Source organism: Coregonus lavaretus, assembly GCF_964263955.1.
Source record: "Coregonus lavaretus genome assembly, contig: HAP1_SCAFFOLD_671, whole genome shotgun sequence".
NCBI lineage: Eukaryota > Metazoa > Chordata > Actinopteri > Salmoniformes > Salmonidae > Coregonus > Coregonus lavaretus.
The window spans coordinates 199513-216176 of record NW_028162916.1 but is presented as its reverse complement, the minus strand read 5'-3'; the positions used below and the strand labels follow the sequence as shown (position 1 = coordinate 216176).

Sequence of the window (16664 nt, the reverse complement as noted above, 5' to 3'; positions counted from 1 at the left end):
TCCACATGGTGCCAGTCTGAGCTGGTGTCATCCACATGCTGCCAGTCTGAGCTGGTGTCATCCACATGGTGCCAGTCTGAGCTGGTGTCAGTCACATGGTGCCAGTCTGAGCTGGTGTCATCCACATGGTGCCAGTCTGAGCTGGTGTCATCCACATGGTGCCAGTCTGAGCTGGTGTCATCCACATGGTGCCAGTCTGAGCTGGTGTCATTCACATGGTGCCAGTAAGGCTACATAGCAAAAACTAAACATTGAAGGGTAAAAATAAGACTTCTGAACTATTTCTGAATTCCATTGTTGAGTAAACTAGCATGACTTTATTCCATAAAACAACAGTTTTCTATTCTGGAAGGTTAATACAGTACAGGCAACATTCCCACACCAACAAATACAGATTAGGCACTTTGTTATATACAAATACAGGTAAGTAGACATTAATACTGCCACATTACAAAGACATTGATATCCCACCATCCCTCTGGTCAATGAAATGGTAACAGAACAACATAACAGTTATTTCAGCTCCAGAATGTCCCACTGCTACTCTGGGTTAAAAACACTTTACGTGAAGATTATGGCTGCATCCGAAATGACACCCTATTCCCTATATAGTGCACTACTTTAGACCAGAGAATGGTACCCTATTCCCTATATAGTGCACTACTTTAGACCAGAGAATGGCACCCTATTCCCTATATAGTGCACTACTTTAGACCAGAGAATGGAACCCTATTCCCTACTCAGTGCACTACTTTAGACCAGAGAATGGCACCCTATTCCCTATATAGTGCACTACTTTAGACCAGAGCCCCATGGCCACTGTTTATGACATCATTTCATGACCATAAAGAACACACTGAAAAGATCCGAATCAAAACAGAGCTCCAATTCATTCATCATCTGTGACTTCTTCAAGATCATCATCTTCCTCTTCATCATCTTCCTCTTCCTCCTCCTCCTCCTCCTCCTCTCTCCTCCTCTGTCTGCTCGGGGTCAGTGATTGCTATAGAAAGCAGGCAGTCATTCAGTAAATAGGCTAACTAACCTTCAAAAGATTATCACTACGGTAACTATAACTTGTTACCATACCATGACCAAGTATTCTGTGACTGTGCTGTAATGTAAAGTACATTATTCAAAACACTGCAACTTCCTAGCCTGAGGGCCAGTCTGTTTGTGCTATCCTGCCAACTCCTTGTCACTCATTGCCAAGGCATGTTTGGAGTTGTCAAGAGCACAACCAGTATCTGAGACCAGGCTAGCATCTTCAAAGACAGAGAGAAGATGGAAATAAAGCAGGCTACATCTCTCTGTGTCCCTGTGAAATAAAGCAGGCTACATCTCTCTGTGTCCCTGTGAAATAAAGCAGACTACACCTCTCTGTGTCCCTGTGAAATAAAGCAGGCTACACCTCTCCGTGTCCCTGTGAAATAAAGCAGGCTACACCTCTCTGTGTCCCTGTGAAATAAAGCAGGCTACATCTCTCTGTGTCCCTGTGAAATAAAGCAGGCTACATCTCTCTGTGTCCCTGTGAAATAAAGCAGGCTACACCTCTCTGTGTCCCTGTGAAATAAAGCAGGCTACATCTCTCTGTGTCCCTGTGAAATAAAGCAGGCTACATCTCTCTGTGTCCCTGTGAAATAAAGCAGGCTACACCTCTCTGTGTCCCTGTGAAATAAAGCAGGCTACACCTCTCTGTGTCCCTGTGAAATAAAGCAGGCTACATCTCTCTGTGTCCCTGTGAAATAAAGCAGGCTACACCTCTCTGTGTCCCTGTGAAATAAAGCAGGCTACACCTCTCTGTGTCCCTGTGAAATAAAGCAGGCTACACCTCTCTGTGTCCCTGTGAAATAAAGCAGGCTACACCTCTGTGTCCCTGTGAAATAAAGCAGGCTACATCTCTCTGTGTTCCTGTGAAATAAAGCAGGCTACACCTCTCTGTGTCCCTGTGAAATAAAGCAGGCTACACCTCTCTGTGTCCCTGTGAAATAAAGCAGGCTACACCTCTCTGTGTCCCTGTGAAATAAAGCAGGCTACACCTCTCTGTGTCCCTGTGAAATAAAGCAGGCTACATCTCTCTGTGTCCCTGTGAAATAAAGCAGGCTACACCTCTCTGTGTCCCTGTGAAATAAAGCAGGCTACACCTCTCTGTGTCCCTGTGAAATAAAGCAGGCTACACCTCTCTGTGTCCCTGTGAAATAAAGCAGGCTACACCTCTGTGTCCCTGTGAAATAAAGCAGGCTACATCTCTCTGTGTTCCTGTGAAATAAAGCAGGCTACACCTCTCTGTGTCCCTGTGAAATAAAGCAGGCTACACCTCTCTGTGTTCCTGTGAAATAAAGCAGTTTGATGTCAGATTACAGGCTACATCTGTGTGTTCCTGTGAAATAAAGCAGTTTGATGTCAGATTACATCTCTGTGTTCCTGTGAAATAAAGCAGTTTGATGTCAGATTACAGGCTACATCTTTCTGTATTCCTGTGAAATAAAGCAGTTTGATTTCAGATCACAGGCTACATCTGTGTGTTCCTGTGAAATAAAGCAGTTTGATGTCAGATTACATCTCTGTGTTCCTGTGAAATAAAGCAGTTTGATGTCAGATTACAGGCTACATCTTTCTGTATTCCTGTGAAATAAAGCAGTTTGATTTCAGATCACAGGCTACATCTGTGTGTTCCTGTGAAATAAAGCAGTTTGATGTCAGATTACAGGCTACATCTCAGTGTTCCTGTGAAATAAAGCAGTTTGATGTCAGATTACAGGCTACATCTCAGTCTTCCTGTGAAAAAAAGCAGTTTGATTTCAGATTACAGGCTACATCTGTGTGTTCCTGTGAAATAAAGCAGTTTGATGTCAGATTACAGGCTACATCTCAGTGTTCCTGTGAAATAAAGCAGTTTGATGTCAGATTACAGGCTACATCTCAGTGTTCCTGTGAAATAAAGCAGTTTGATGTCAGATTACAGGCTACATCTGTGTGTTCCTGTGAAATAATGCAGTTTGATGTCAGATTACAGGCTACATCTGTGTGTTCCTGTGAAGAGGTTACGTTAGTTAGGTTGTGATGATTAGGATGATGTTGCTGTACACAGCTCAGATACAGGCCGACTGATAGAGGTACAGTAAGGGTCATAGGATGCTCTGGTTTTCTAGAAGGAACACTGATTAATAGGGGATTTGCATGGAGCTGATAAATAGGGGATTTGGATGGAGCTGATAAATAGGGGATTTGCATGGAGCTGATAAATAGGGGATTTGGATGGAGCTGATTAATAGGGGATTTGGATGGAGCTGATTAATAGGGGATTTGGATGGAGCTGATAAATAGGGGATTTGGATGGAGCTGATTAATAGGGGATTTGGATGGAGCTGATTAATAGGAGATTTGGATGGAGCTGATAAATAGGGGATTTGGATGGAGCTGATAAATAGGGGATTTGGATGGAGCTGATAAATAGGGGATTTGGATGGAGCTGATAAATAGGGGATTTGCATGGAGCTGATAAATAGGGGATTTGGATGGAGCTGATAAATAGGAGATTTGCATGGAGCTGATAAATAGGGGATTTGCATGGAGCAAAAAGCATGTTGGAAGCATCAAGATTCCTGGTGTGCTGGAGTCTCTCCCCATTAACACTCCTATGAATCAAAACAAGTGGTTGAATTACACTACAGTTATACAATTTCAAATGTCAAAACCTGGAAAGAGTAACTAGGTTTCAGGCATCATCCAGTCTCTTACCTGTAAGGTCCCCGTTTTACTCAGGGTAGACTCAGTCAGATTGAGTGATGTTTTGGAATTAGTGCGCACTATTTCTAAGCGGGACTGGTAGTCAGGTGGGTGCAGCAAGCTCCTGAATACCTGCCAAAACAGGACGGAGGGCGGGATGTACTCTTCCATTGGCAAATCCTACAAACTGGTGCTTTTCATGGACTCTCAAACTGACAATTGGGTGTAAAATGGACATTTCCAGAATGTAGGCTACCTTGTGCTAAGCAGGTAGGCATAAATAACTTAAACAAATGTGTTCTGTCTTCGGTAGCCAATGAGAAATGAGTATGAAGAATGGAACACTATCAATAATCTGCAGAATCCTAAACATTACCCCGGATAAAAGTCCTATTACACTGGACACACATACAGTGTTACCCTGGGGATAGAACATGTCAGATATTAACAATGGAGAAAGACAGGTTTAAACGTTCGTTTTGGCCTTTTTTCCCCTGGCAACAGCACCCACAAAGGGTAAAGAAAATAATTAATGTTAGTGCTGCCTTAAAATATCATTTTAATATAATCGTGTATTTTATCTATAACCGAGTTGATGCTTAACTTGTGAAGTAAGAGCCATTAAGTCAATTTTCTAAAAATAAATTACTTTCACCACTTATTTCAAGCTACAAAGGGTAAATCGGAGGAGAGATTGACTTCATCACTACTTGTTTTCGTAAGAAGTGTTGACAAATCAAATCACATCACATTTTATTGGTCACATACACATATTTAGCAGATGTTATTGCGGGTGTGTTCCTAGCTCCAACAGTGCAGTAGTATCTAACAATTCACAACAATACACACAGTAGACACAAATCTAAAAGTTAAAGAATAGAATTAAGAAATATATAAATGTTAGGATGAGCAATGTCTGAGTGGCATTGACTAAAATACAGTAGAATACAGTATATACATATGAGATGAGTAAAGCAGTATGTAAACATTATTAAAGTGGGCAGAGATGCCATATATTTATATATATTTTTATACTTAACACTTATTTTTCTTAAATCTGCATTGTTGGTTAAGGGCTTGTAAGTAAGCATTTCACTGTAAGGTCTACACATGTTGTATTCGGCGCATGTGAATAATACAATTTGATTGGATTTGATATGTACAGTTGAAGTCGGAAGTTTTCATACACTTAGGTTGGAGTCATTAAAACGTGTTTTTCAACCACTCCACAAATTTCTTGTTAACACAACAGCGCCTCTTCAACCTCAGGAGGCTGAAGAAATTCAGCTTGGCACCTAAAACCCTCACAAACTTTTACAGATGCACAATTGAGAGCATCCTGTCGGGCTGTATCACCGCCTGGTACGGCAACTGCACCGCCCGCAGCCGCAGGGCTCTCCAGAGGGTGGTGCGGTCTGCCGAACGCATTTCCGGGGGCAAACTACCAGCCCTCCAGGACACCTACAGCACCCGATGTCACAGGAAGGCCAAAAAGATAATCAAGGACAACAACCACCCGAGCCATTGCCTGTTCACCCCGCTATCATCCAGAAGGCGAGGTCAGTACAGGTGCATCAAAGCTGGGACCGAGAGACTGAAAAACAGCTTCTATCTCAAGGCCATCAGACTGTTAAACAGCCATCACTAGCCGGCTACCACCCGGTTACTCAACCCTGCACCTTAGAGGCTGCTGCCCTATATACATAGACATGGAATCACTGGCCACTTTAAATGGAACACTAGTCACTTTAATAATGTTTACATACTGCTTTACTCATCTCATATGTATATATTGGATTCTATTCTACTGTATTTTAGTCAATGCCACTCTGACATTGCACATCCTAATATTTATATATTTATTTATTCCATTCTTTGACTTTTAGATTTGTGTGTATTGTTAGATACTACTGCACTGTTGGAGCTAGGAACACAAGCATTTCGCTCCACCCACAACAAAATCTGCTGTATGTGACCAATAAAATTTGATTTTGAATTAATAAAACATTTCATTTTTATTTGGATCATTTAATTAACCTAGGCTACATCATGTTATTTCAGATCATCGCTTTGGAGCTTGTTAAAAAACATGTCTAAATTGGGCATGCTGGGAAAAAGAAGGCAGCAGTGAAAATGCAAACCAGTGATTTACACCCTATTCCATACAGTGCCTTGCAAAAGTATTCATCCCCCTTGGCGTTTTTCCTATTTTGTTGCATTTCAACCTGTAATTTAAATTGATTTTTTATTTGGATTTCATGTAATGGACATACACAAAATAGTCCAAATTGGTGAAGTGAAGTGAAGAAAATAACATGTTTTAAAAAATTCTAAAAAATGAATAACAGAAAAGTGGTGCGTGCATATGTATTCACCCCCTTTGATATGAAGCCCCTAAATAAGATCTGGTGCAACCAATTACCTTCAAAGTCACATAATTAGTTAAATAAAGTCCACCTGTGTGCAATCTAAGTGTCACATGATCCGTGCCCCGTGTAGCTCAGTTGGTAGAGCATGGCGCTTGCAACACCAGGGTTGTTGGTTCGATTCCCACGGGGTGCCAGTATGAAACAAATATATAAGTATGCACTCGCTAACTGTAAGTCGCTCTGGATAAGAGCGTCTGCTAAATGATTAAAATGTTAAATGTAAAATCTGTCACATGATCTCAGCATATATACAGTTGAAGTCGGAAGTTTACATACACCTTAGCCAAATACATTTAAACTCCGTTTTTGACAATTCCTGACATTTAATCCTAGTAAAAATTCCCTGTCTTAGGTCAGTTAGGATCACCACTTCATTTTAAGAATGTGAAATGTCAGAATAATAGTAGAGAGAATGATTTATTTCAGCTTTTATTTCTTTCATCACATTCCCAATGGGTCAGAGGTTTACATACACTCAATTAGTATTTGGTAGCATTGCCTTTAAATTGTTTCACTTGGGTCAAACATTTTGGGTAGCCTTCCACAAGCTTCCCACAATAAGTTGGGTGATTTTTTGCCCATTCTTCCTGACAGATCTGGTGTAACTGAGTCAGTTTTGTAGGCCTCCTTGCTCGCACACGCTTTTTCAGTTCTGCCCACACATTTTCTATAGGATTGAGGTCAGGGCTTTGTGATGGCCACTCCAATACCTTGACTTTGTTGTCCTTAAGCCATTTTGCCACAACTTTGGAAGAATGCTTGGGGTCATTGTCCATTAGGAAGACCCATTTGCAACCAAGCGTTAACTTCCTGACTGATGTCTTGAGATGTTGCTTCAATATATCCACCTAATTTTCCTTCCTCATGATGCCATCTATTTTGTGCAGCGCACCAGTCCCTCCTGCAGCAAAGCACCCCCACAGCATGATGCTGCCACCCCCGTCCTTCACGGTTGGGATGGTGTTCTTCAGCTCACAAGTGCCCCCTTTTTCCTCCAAACATAACGATGGTCATTATGGCCAAACAGTTCTATTTTTGTTTCATCAGACCAGAGGACATTTCTACAAAAAGTACGATATCTGTCACCATGTGCAGTTGCAAACCGTAGTCTGGCTTTTTTATGGCGGTTTTGGAGCAGTGGCTTCTTCCTTGCTGAGCGGCCTTTCAGGTTATGTCGATATAGGACTCGTTTTACTGTGGATATAGAGACTTTTGTACCTGTTTCCTCCAGCATCTTCACAAGGTCCTTTGCTGTTGTTCTGGGATTGATTTGCACTTTTCGCACCAAACTACGTTCATCTCTAGGAGACAGAACGCGTCTCCTTCCTGAGCGGTATGACGGCTGCATACTATTGTTTGTACAGATGAACGTGGTACCTTCAGGCGTTTGGAAATTGCTCCCAAGGATGAACCAGACTTGTGGAGGTTTACAATTGTTTTTCTGAGGTCTTGGCTGATTTATTTTGATTTCCCCATGATGTCAAGCAAAGAGGCACTGAGTTTGAAGGTAGGCCTTGAAATACATCCACAGGTACACCTCCAATTGACTCAAATTATGTCAATTAGCCTATCAGAAGCTCTTAAAGCCATTACATCATTTTCTGGAATTTTCCAAGCTGTTTAAAGGCACAGTCAACTTAGTGTATGTAAACTTCTGACCAACTGGAATTGTGATACAGTGAATTATAAGTGAAATAATCTGTCTGTAAACAATTATTGGAAAAATGACTTGTGTCATGCACAAAGTAGATGTCCTAACCGACTTGCCAAAACTATAGTTTGTTAACAAGACATTTTTGGAGTGGTTGAAAAACAAGTTTTAATGATTCCAACCTAAGTGTATGTAAACTTCCGACTTCAACTGTACACCTGTTCTGAAAGGCCCCAGAGTCTGCAACACCACCAAGCAAGCGGCACCATGAAGACCAAGGATCTCCAAACAGGTCAGGACAGGGTTGGGTTCTAAAGAACATTACATTTTACATTTTAGTAATTTAACAGACGCTTTTATCCAGACATACAGTTATTGTTTTCATGTATTTTTTTCATACTGGCCCCCCGTGGGAATCGAACCCACAACCCTGGCATTGCAAACGCCATGCTCTACCAACTGAGCTATACGGGACAGCTACAACATCCCACGGAGCACCATTAAATCCATTATTAAAAAATGGAAAGAATATTGCACCACAACAAATCTGCCAAGAGAGGGCCGCCCACCAAAACTCACAGACCAGGGAAGGAGGGCATTAATCAGAGGCAACAAAGAGTCCACAGATAACCCTGAAGGAGCTGCAAAGCTCCACAGTGGAGATTGGAGTATCTGTCCATAGGACCACTTTAAGCTGTACACTTCACAGAGCTGGGCTTTACGGAAGAGTGGCCAGAAAAAAAGCCATTGCTTAAAGAAAAAATAAGCAAACACATTTGGTGTTCACCAAAAGGCAAGTGGGAGACTCCCCAAACATATGGAAGAAGGTACTCTGGTCAGATGAAACTAAAATTGAGCTTTTTGGCCATCAAGGAATACGCTATGTCTGGCGCAAACCCAACACCTCTCATCACGCTGCTTGGCGATGGTCTTGTAGCCCATTCCAGCCTTGTGTAGGTCTACAATCTTGTCCCTGACATCCTTGGAGAGCTCTTTGGTCTTGGCCATGGTGGAGAGTTTGGAATCTGATTGACTGATTGATTCTGTGGACAGGTGTCTTTTATAAAGGTAACAAGCTGAGATTAGGAGCACTCCCTTTAACAAACTGAGATTAGGAGCACTCCCTTTAAGAGTGTGCTCCTAATCTCAGCTCGTTACCTGTATAAAAGACACCTGGGAGCCAGAAATCTTTCTGATTGAGAGGGGGTCAAATACTTATTTACCTCATTAAAATGCTAATCAATTTATAACATTTTTGACATGCGTTTTTCTGGATTTTTTGGTTGTTATTCTGTCTCTCACTGTTCAAATAAACGTACCATTAAAATTATAGACTGATCATTCCTTTGTCAGTGGGCAAACGTACAAAATCAGCAGGGGATCAAATACTTTTTTCCCTCACTGTACTCTGAGCTGGAAGGTTTTTTGTTATTGTCCTAAAACATGTTATCAGGATTCCTAGGACCTTTTCTGACATGCTTCATCAATACAGGCCCAAAGCTACTATAACCCTGACCTCCAGATCCTCCTCTTCATCTACTATATTACCTCCAGATCCTCCTCTTCATCTACTATATTACCTCCAGATCCTCCTCTTCATCTACTATATTACCTCCAGATCCTCCTCTTCATCTACTATATTACCTCCAGATCCTCCTCTTCATCTACGTTGTGTATGCTCTGGTAAGCTGTGGTGTACGCCTCCAACGCCTTGGCATGGAACGACATCTCCACCGTCAAGAACTCCCCAAAGATCTTCTACAGGGAGAGAGGAGCAGAAGGATAGTATGGCCTTGTCAATAAAAGGAAGTAATGAACAACAATTATTGTAATAATGATTAAACAGATTGTTTTACTGTGGTTCCATTCAACAAAGGATGATTGCTAATGCTGAAAATCTGACCACAAAGAAACACTGGATATTGTGCTTATTTGGAGAGAGGGAGAGAGGGAGAGAGAGAGAGAGAGAGAGAGAGAGAGAGAGAGAGAGAGAGAGACCGAGAGACAGAGAGAGAGACCTTGATATCTTGTATTTTCTGCTTTTCAAACGCGTCTATCGTCTCCTCCAGTTGTCGTGTTGTGCGCGTGGCGTCCATCGTGGCTCTCTGCAGGTCACTTTCAGCCTGTTGTCATGACAACACAATACACAACAAAATAACATACACTTCAAATAATTTCCATAATGGATATTTGACTAAATATGTCTCAAGACAAAGAGAAGAGATAAATTAATATACTGGACTGCAATCATACAGAACCAGAGATTCAGAAGAAAGCCACCCACCTGGGACTGTTGGTATCGTTAAGGAAATTAGGACATTAGAAATTATAAATCCTCTTTCACCTCTCTTTAATATAGTAATTTATGAATAGCAGTGACAGCAATCAACCTACTAGTGTTCAGTGTTATCCCATTGACACGCATACAGCACGTGAATAACAATGTAGCCTAATGCATGACTGGCGTAAAGGGATGGTAGGTGAGAGAACAGTAAGGATACGATGATCTGTCTGTCAGAGGGGTTCCTCTGTCTCATTCTCTCCAGCTGCTGCATCTGTTTGGACTCCCTGTTCCTGGCACTCTGAGTGGTCTTCAGGCCCTCCTGACAATCACATACGTGCATGTTGAGGGGGCTGGGGTTAGTGGATGAAATAATGGTAGCATCTCAAATGGCACCCTATTCCCTATATAGTGCACTACTTTAGACCAGGGCTCTATGGGTCCTGGCCAAAAGTAGTGCACTATATAGGAAATAGGTTGCCATTTGGGACCCACAAATAATACATATTTCAATAAAATGACAAATTTGATTAAGATCGTACAAGATCATAGTAAGATCCAACCAACTGTAGAATACAGCCAGGTCATATTAAGATCCAACCAACTGTAGAATACAGCCAGGTCATATTAAGATCCAACCAACTGTAGAATACAGCCAGGTCATATTAAGATCCAACCAACTGGTCATAGTAAGATCCAACCAACTGGTCATATTAAGATCCAACCAACTGTAGAATACAGCCAGGTCATAGTAAAATATGGATTTAAATGGATCACCAATATACTGGGATTGAACTGGAGACAGTGACACAATACAACAGGCTAGGTCACCGCCCCCACCTGGTTGGCTAGGTCACCGCCCCCACGTGGTTGGCTAGGTCACCGCCCCCACGTGGTTGGCTAGGTCACCGCCCCCACGTGGTTGGCTAGGTCACCGCCCCCACGTGGTTGGCTAGGTCACCGCCCTCACGTGGTTGGCTAGGTCACCGCCCTCACGTGGTTGGCTAGGTCACCGCCCCCACGTGGTTGGCTAGGTCACCGCCCTCACGTGGTTGGCTAGGTCACCGCCCTCACGTGGTTGGCTAGGTCACCGCCCTCACGTGGTTGGCTAGGTCACCGCCCCCACGTGGTTGGCTAGGTCACCGCCCTCACGTGGTTGGCTAGGTCACCGCCCTCACGTGGTTGGCTAGGTCACAACACAACTGATTGTGTCAAACGCATTAAGGAGAGAAATTCCACAAATTAACTTTTAAGAAGGCACACCTGTTAATTGAAATGCATTCCAGGTGACTACCTCATGAAGCTGGTTGAGAATGCCAAGAGTGTGCAAAGCTGTCATCAAGGCAAAGGGTGGCTATTTGAAGAATCTCAAATATAAAACATATTTTGATTAGTTTAACATTTCTTTGGTTACTACATGATTCCATGTGTGCTATTTCATAGTTCTGATGTCTTCACTATTATTCTACAATGTGAAAAATATTAAAAATAAAGAAAAACTCTTGAATGAGTAGGTGTTCTAAACCTTTTGACCGGTAGTGTATATACATTATGACATTAGATATACAGTCATTATGGGGTATATATGTATAGGTCATCTATAAATCTTGGTTTGTCCAGATGGCGTAGCATCTAGATACTGGTACTGCATCTATATAGTCACGCTGTGTATCTATTACTGGTGTTACAATTTCTGTTCTATTATTATTTTCATTTTATTTTGTATTTTATTGTATTCTGCATTGTTGGGAAGGGCCTGTAAGCATTTCACTGTTAGTCTCCACCTGTTGTTGGGAAGGGCCCAGTAAGCATTTCACTGTTAGTCTCCACCTGTTGTTGGGAAGGGCCCGCAAGTAAGCATTTCACTGTTAGTCTCCACCTGTTGTTGGGAAGGGCCCAGTAAGCATTTCACTGTTAGTCTCCACCTGTTGTTGGGAAGGGCCCAGTAAGCATTTCACTGTTAGTCTCCACCTGTTGTTGGGAAGGGCCCAGTAAGCATTTCACTGTTAGTCTCCACCTGTTGTTGGGAAGGGCCCGCAAGTAAGCATTTCACTGTTAGTCTCCACCTGTTGTTGGGAAGGGCCCAGTAAGCATTTCACTGTTAGTCTCCACCTGTTGTTGGGAAGGGCCCAGTAAGCATTCCACTGTTAGTCTCCACCTGTTGTTGGGAAGGGCCCAGTAAGCATTTCACTGTTAGTCTCCACCTGTTGTTGGGAAGGGCCCAGTAAGCATTTCACTGTTAGTCTCCACCTGTTGTTGGGAAGGGCCCAGTAAGCATTTCACTGTTAGTCTCCACCTGTTGTTGGGAAGGGCCCAGGAAGCATTTCACTGTTAGTCTCCACCTGTTGTTGGGAAGGGCCCAGTAAGCATTTCACTGTTAGTCTCCACCTGTTGTTGGGAAGGGCCCAGGAAGCATTTCACTGTTAGTCTCCACCTGTTGTTGGGAAGGGCCCAGTAAGCATTTCACTGTTAGTCTCCACCTGTTGTTGGGAAGGGCCCAGTAAGCATTTCACTGTTAGTCTCCACCTGTTGTTGGGAAGGGCCCAGTAAGCATTTCACTGTTAGTCTCCACCTGTTGTTGGGAAGGGCCCAGTAAGCATTTCACTGTTAGTCTCCACCTGTTGTTGGGAAGGGCCCAGTAAGCATTTCACTGTTAGTCTCCACCTGTTGTTGGGAAGGGCCCAGTAAGCATTTCACTGTTAGTCTCCACCTGTTGTTGGGAAGGGCCCAGGAAGCATTTCACTGTTAGTCTCCACCTGTTGTTGGGAAGGGCCCAGGAAGCATTTCACTGTTAGTCTCCACCTGTTGTTGGGAAGGGCCCGTCAGTAAGCATTCCACTGTTAGTCTCCACCTGTTGTTGGGAAGGGCCCAGTAAGCATTTCACTGTTAGTCTCCACCTGTTTTTCGAAGCATGTGACAATTAACATTTTATTTGAGGGAGGGAATCTAATTTCATTGGTCCTCACCTCGTGGTTCAGGTCATTTCATTCAGGGTATGTGGAGTTATCCCTGAGTTAGCCTGCCCCGGAGCAGGTTAGTTCTGAAGGATTTGTTGCCATAGAAATGTACCTGGCTAAAAGGTGAGCCACTTTCGTATGACCGGTTATCCCAAGTTGAACTCAGAGTTGACCAAAGTTACTTTGCTAACTCCTCAAACCTGCTTCCTATGATACGCCTCAGGTGTGATACGCCTCAGGTGTGATACCCCTCAGGTGTGATACACCTCAGGTGTGATACCCCTCAGGTGTGATACCCCTCAGGTGTGATACCCCTCAGGTGTGATACCCCTCAGGTGTGATACCCCTCAGGTGTGATACCCCTCAGGTGTGCAACAGACGTTCGGTTTTTTGTTTTTTTGACAACATAATAGAGGATAACTGTCACCCAAAACAGTAGAACAGTAGAACAGTAGGCCTATCCATCAGAACAGTAGGCCTATCCATCAGAACAGTAGGCCTATACATCAGAACAGTAGGCCTATCCATCGGAACAGTAGGCCTATCCATCAGAACAGTAGGCCTATCCATCGGAACAGTAGGCCTATCCATCAGAACAGAAGGCCTATCCATCGGAACAGTAGGCCTATCCATCAGAACAGTAGGCCTATCCATCAGAACAGTAGGCCTATCCATCAGAACAGAAGGCCTATCCATCAGAACAGTAGGCCTATCCATCAGAACAGTAGGCCTATCCATCAGAACAGTAGGCCTATCCATCGGAACAGTAGGCCTATCCATCAGAACAGTAGGCCTATCCATCAGAACAGTAGGCCTATCCATCAGAACAGTAGGCCTATCCATCAGAACAGTAGGCCTATCCATCGGAACAGTAGGCCTATCCATCAGAACAGTAGGCCTATCCATCGGAACAGTAGGCCTATACATCAGAACAGAAAAACGACCATATACAAAGAGCAGCAGTTTTATCCAAATATGGGAAAGGACTGTATCTTACCCGTTTAAGTTTAACAACACTTCCATAGCTTTTCAAAGGCTCTACCACTTTGGCTTCAAGCCTCTCCACCTGCAAATACATTGAGAATATCAAAGTTACGTAGTTAATTCATCCCTGGGGGGATTTGAGATCACATGCAGCTAGATTAGAACACAAAATACCTGCAGATGAAAAATGATCAATTGTCTGATCAATAGAAGTATGCACTATTTTCAATAACAACCATATTTATTTAGTGCATGTATTATGATTAAAAAACTCTGGTACATAGGCTTACCTCTGCTTGACGATAATCCTGAACTTTGGCAAGGTTGTCTGCAAACTGTTTCATACCCCTCTGCAGATTTGGCGTTTCTGTCTCCGCATAGATGCTGATCTCTCTGACCAGTAGGTCTGCCTTGTCCCGTAACCTCGCCGTTTTACGCACGTAGGCAGCGAACAGTTGGCACATCTCTCCAAAGTGCTTCTCCGTGTTGGTGATGTTCTCCTGGATCTGTCTGGTCTGACTGTCTCTGTGATGGGAACATCCAGGTAACTTTAGCTAGATAACCTGGTTAAAGTTAACTAAGTTACATAGTTAGTCTAGCTATCACAGAAACACTAATATCAAGCTAAAGTTGGACGCAATAGCTACCTAGCTAGTTAAATAATTTAAGAAAGGTTAGCTAGCTAACTAACAAATCACTAAAAAAAGTTATATAAATCAAGTATTTTGCACAATGTGTTCACGCTAAAACGGCTAACGTCGTTACGTGAGCTAGTTAGCTCTGTCTTGCAAGTTGTAAACATGCCTTACCTTGCCCTTGCATCCGGAGTTCGGCTCATAACTGCAGAGTAAAATGTGGTAATGCGATCCAGTATAAAACAATGGTACGAGGCAGATAAGCTACTGGTCCAGTAATTAGCTAGCTAGCTAACGGGTGACTGCGCTGTGAGTGTGATTGATTTGCTCGTGTAAGAAGCTAGCTAGCTTCACGACCGGGAGCCGTTTCCATGGAGTTGATTTCTTCCGGTAAGGTATGACGGGAAATGTAGGCACTAGCTAGGTGGTCCGTCACTTCCTACATTATATGTACATCACCTGCATGTGTGCAAGTCTTTGTCTTGTTTTTACTGAATAATTTTAACTTTAAAAAATAATAATTTACTATTCTAGTTACTTTAGATTCATCATCATTAGTTGGTTTTAGGCTACCTGTTGCTGACTTGTTGGCTGGCTCCTCCTGAAGGTCTATTATCCACCCCAATCCAAAAATGCATCTAAAAAAGCAAGTGAATGCGGGATTTATTTACAGTCAGTGTTAAAACGGACATCTTCAGTTAGCTGTTTTAGCACACTGCTGGTGTTTTTAGTCAGGCAGCTCAGCCCCCATTCAGAAGGTCCTAAACTTATTTTAGTTCTTATTGGTCAAAGTCACGCCAGTCAGTATTCCCGGGACATTCAGTGTAGGACCCCAGCACGAAACGCTCTTTCCCTATTCTGACAAGTACTACAGTGCCTTCAGAAAGTATTCATACCCCCTGATTTATTCCACATTTTGTTGTTACAGCATGAATTCAAAATGGATTAAACTGATTTTTTCCTCACCCATCTACACACAGTACTCCATAATGACACATTGAAAACATGTTTTTAGACATTATAGCACTTTAAAAACTAAATGAAATACAGAAATGTACATAAGTATTCACACCCCTTAGTCAATACATGTTAGAATCACCTTTGGCAGCGATTACTGCTGTGAGTATTTCTGGGTAAGTCTCTAAAAGCTTTGCACACCTGGATTGTACAATATTTGCACTTTATTCTTCAAGCTCTAACAGGTTGGTTGTTGATCGTTGCTAGACAGCCATTTTAAAGTCTTGCCATAGATTTCCAAGCCTATTTAAGTCAAAACTTTAACTAGGCCACTCAGGAACATTTCATGTCGTCTTGCTAATCAATTCCAGTGTATATTTGGCCTTCCAGTGTATATTTGGCCCAATTCCAGTGTATATTTGGCCTTCCAGTGTATATTTGGCCCAATTCCAGTGTATATTTGGCCTATATAACCTTGTTTTAGGTTATTGTCCTGCTGAAAGGTGAATGTGTCTCCCAGTGTCTGGTGGAAAGCAGACTGAACCAGATTTTCGTACACATTTTTGCCTGTGCTTAGCTCTATTCCGTTTCTTTTTATCTTTTAAAACTCCCCAGTCCTTGCCGATGACAAGCACACCTGTAACATGATGCAGCCACCACCATGCTTGAAAATATGAAGAGTGGTACTCAGTGATGTGTTGTGTTGGATTTGCCCCAAACATAACACTTAGTATTCAGGACATAAAGTTAATTTCATTGCCATATTTTTTGCAGTTTTACTTTAGTGTCTTATTGCAAACAGGATGCATGTTTTGGAATATTTTTATTCTGTTTGTGGAGTAACTACAATGTTGTTGTTCCATCTGTTTTCTCTGTAACTGTTTTAAAGTCACCATTGGCCTCAAGGTGAAATCCCTGAGTGGTTTCCTTCCTCTCCGGCAAGTGAGTTAGGAAGGATGCCTGTACCGTTGTAGTGACTAGGTATACACCATCTAAAGCAAGGAGGGCAAAGTATGGCCCGCGAGACATTTTTTAAAATGT

The 16664-nt window shown here is 42.6% G+C and overlaps 1 protein-coding gene across 1 annotated transcript; it reads right to left on the bottom strand.

Annotated features, from left to right (window-relative positions):
• Window positions 1-286: 286 nt before the first annotated feature.
• cibar1 (CBY1 interacting BAR domain containing 1) lies at window positions 287-15415 on the bottom strand. The gene is made up of 8 exons (XM_084193475.1): window positions 14841-15415; window positions 14322-14556; window positions 14045-14113; window positions 10311-10412; window positions 9828-9932; window positions 9454-9567; window positions 3742-3861; window positions 287-1003 (listed from the first exon to the last, which is right to left on the bottom strand). Exons 1-8 carry the CDS (start codon window positions 14867-14869, stop codon window positions 890-892), a joined length of 888 nt encoding a protein of 295 aa, XP_084049601.1. The 5' UTR covers window positions 14870-15415; the 3' UTR covers window positions 287-889.
• Window positions 15416-16664: the final 1249 nt, after the last annotated feature.

What these genes read in the sequence shown, in the direction of transcription:
- cibar1 (XM_084193475.1), bottom strand. Translation starts at nt 14,869, where the DNA reads ATGAGCCGAACTCCGGATGCAAGGGCAAG. An exon ending in AGGATTATCGTCAAGCAGAG is followed by an intron (nt 14,114 to 14,321) that starts GTAAGCCTATGT and finishes ATGTATTTGCAG; the next exon opens with GTGGAGAGGCTTGAAGCCAA. An exon ending in AGAAAATACAAGATATCAAG is followed by an intron (nt 9,568 to 9,827) that starts GTCTCTCTCTCT and finishes CTCTCCCTGTAG; the next exon opens with AAGATCTTTGGGGAGTTCTT.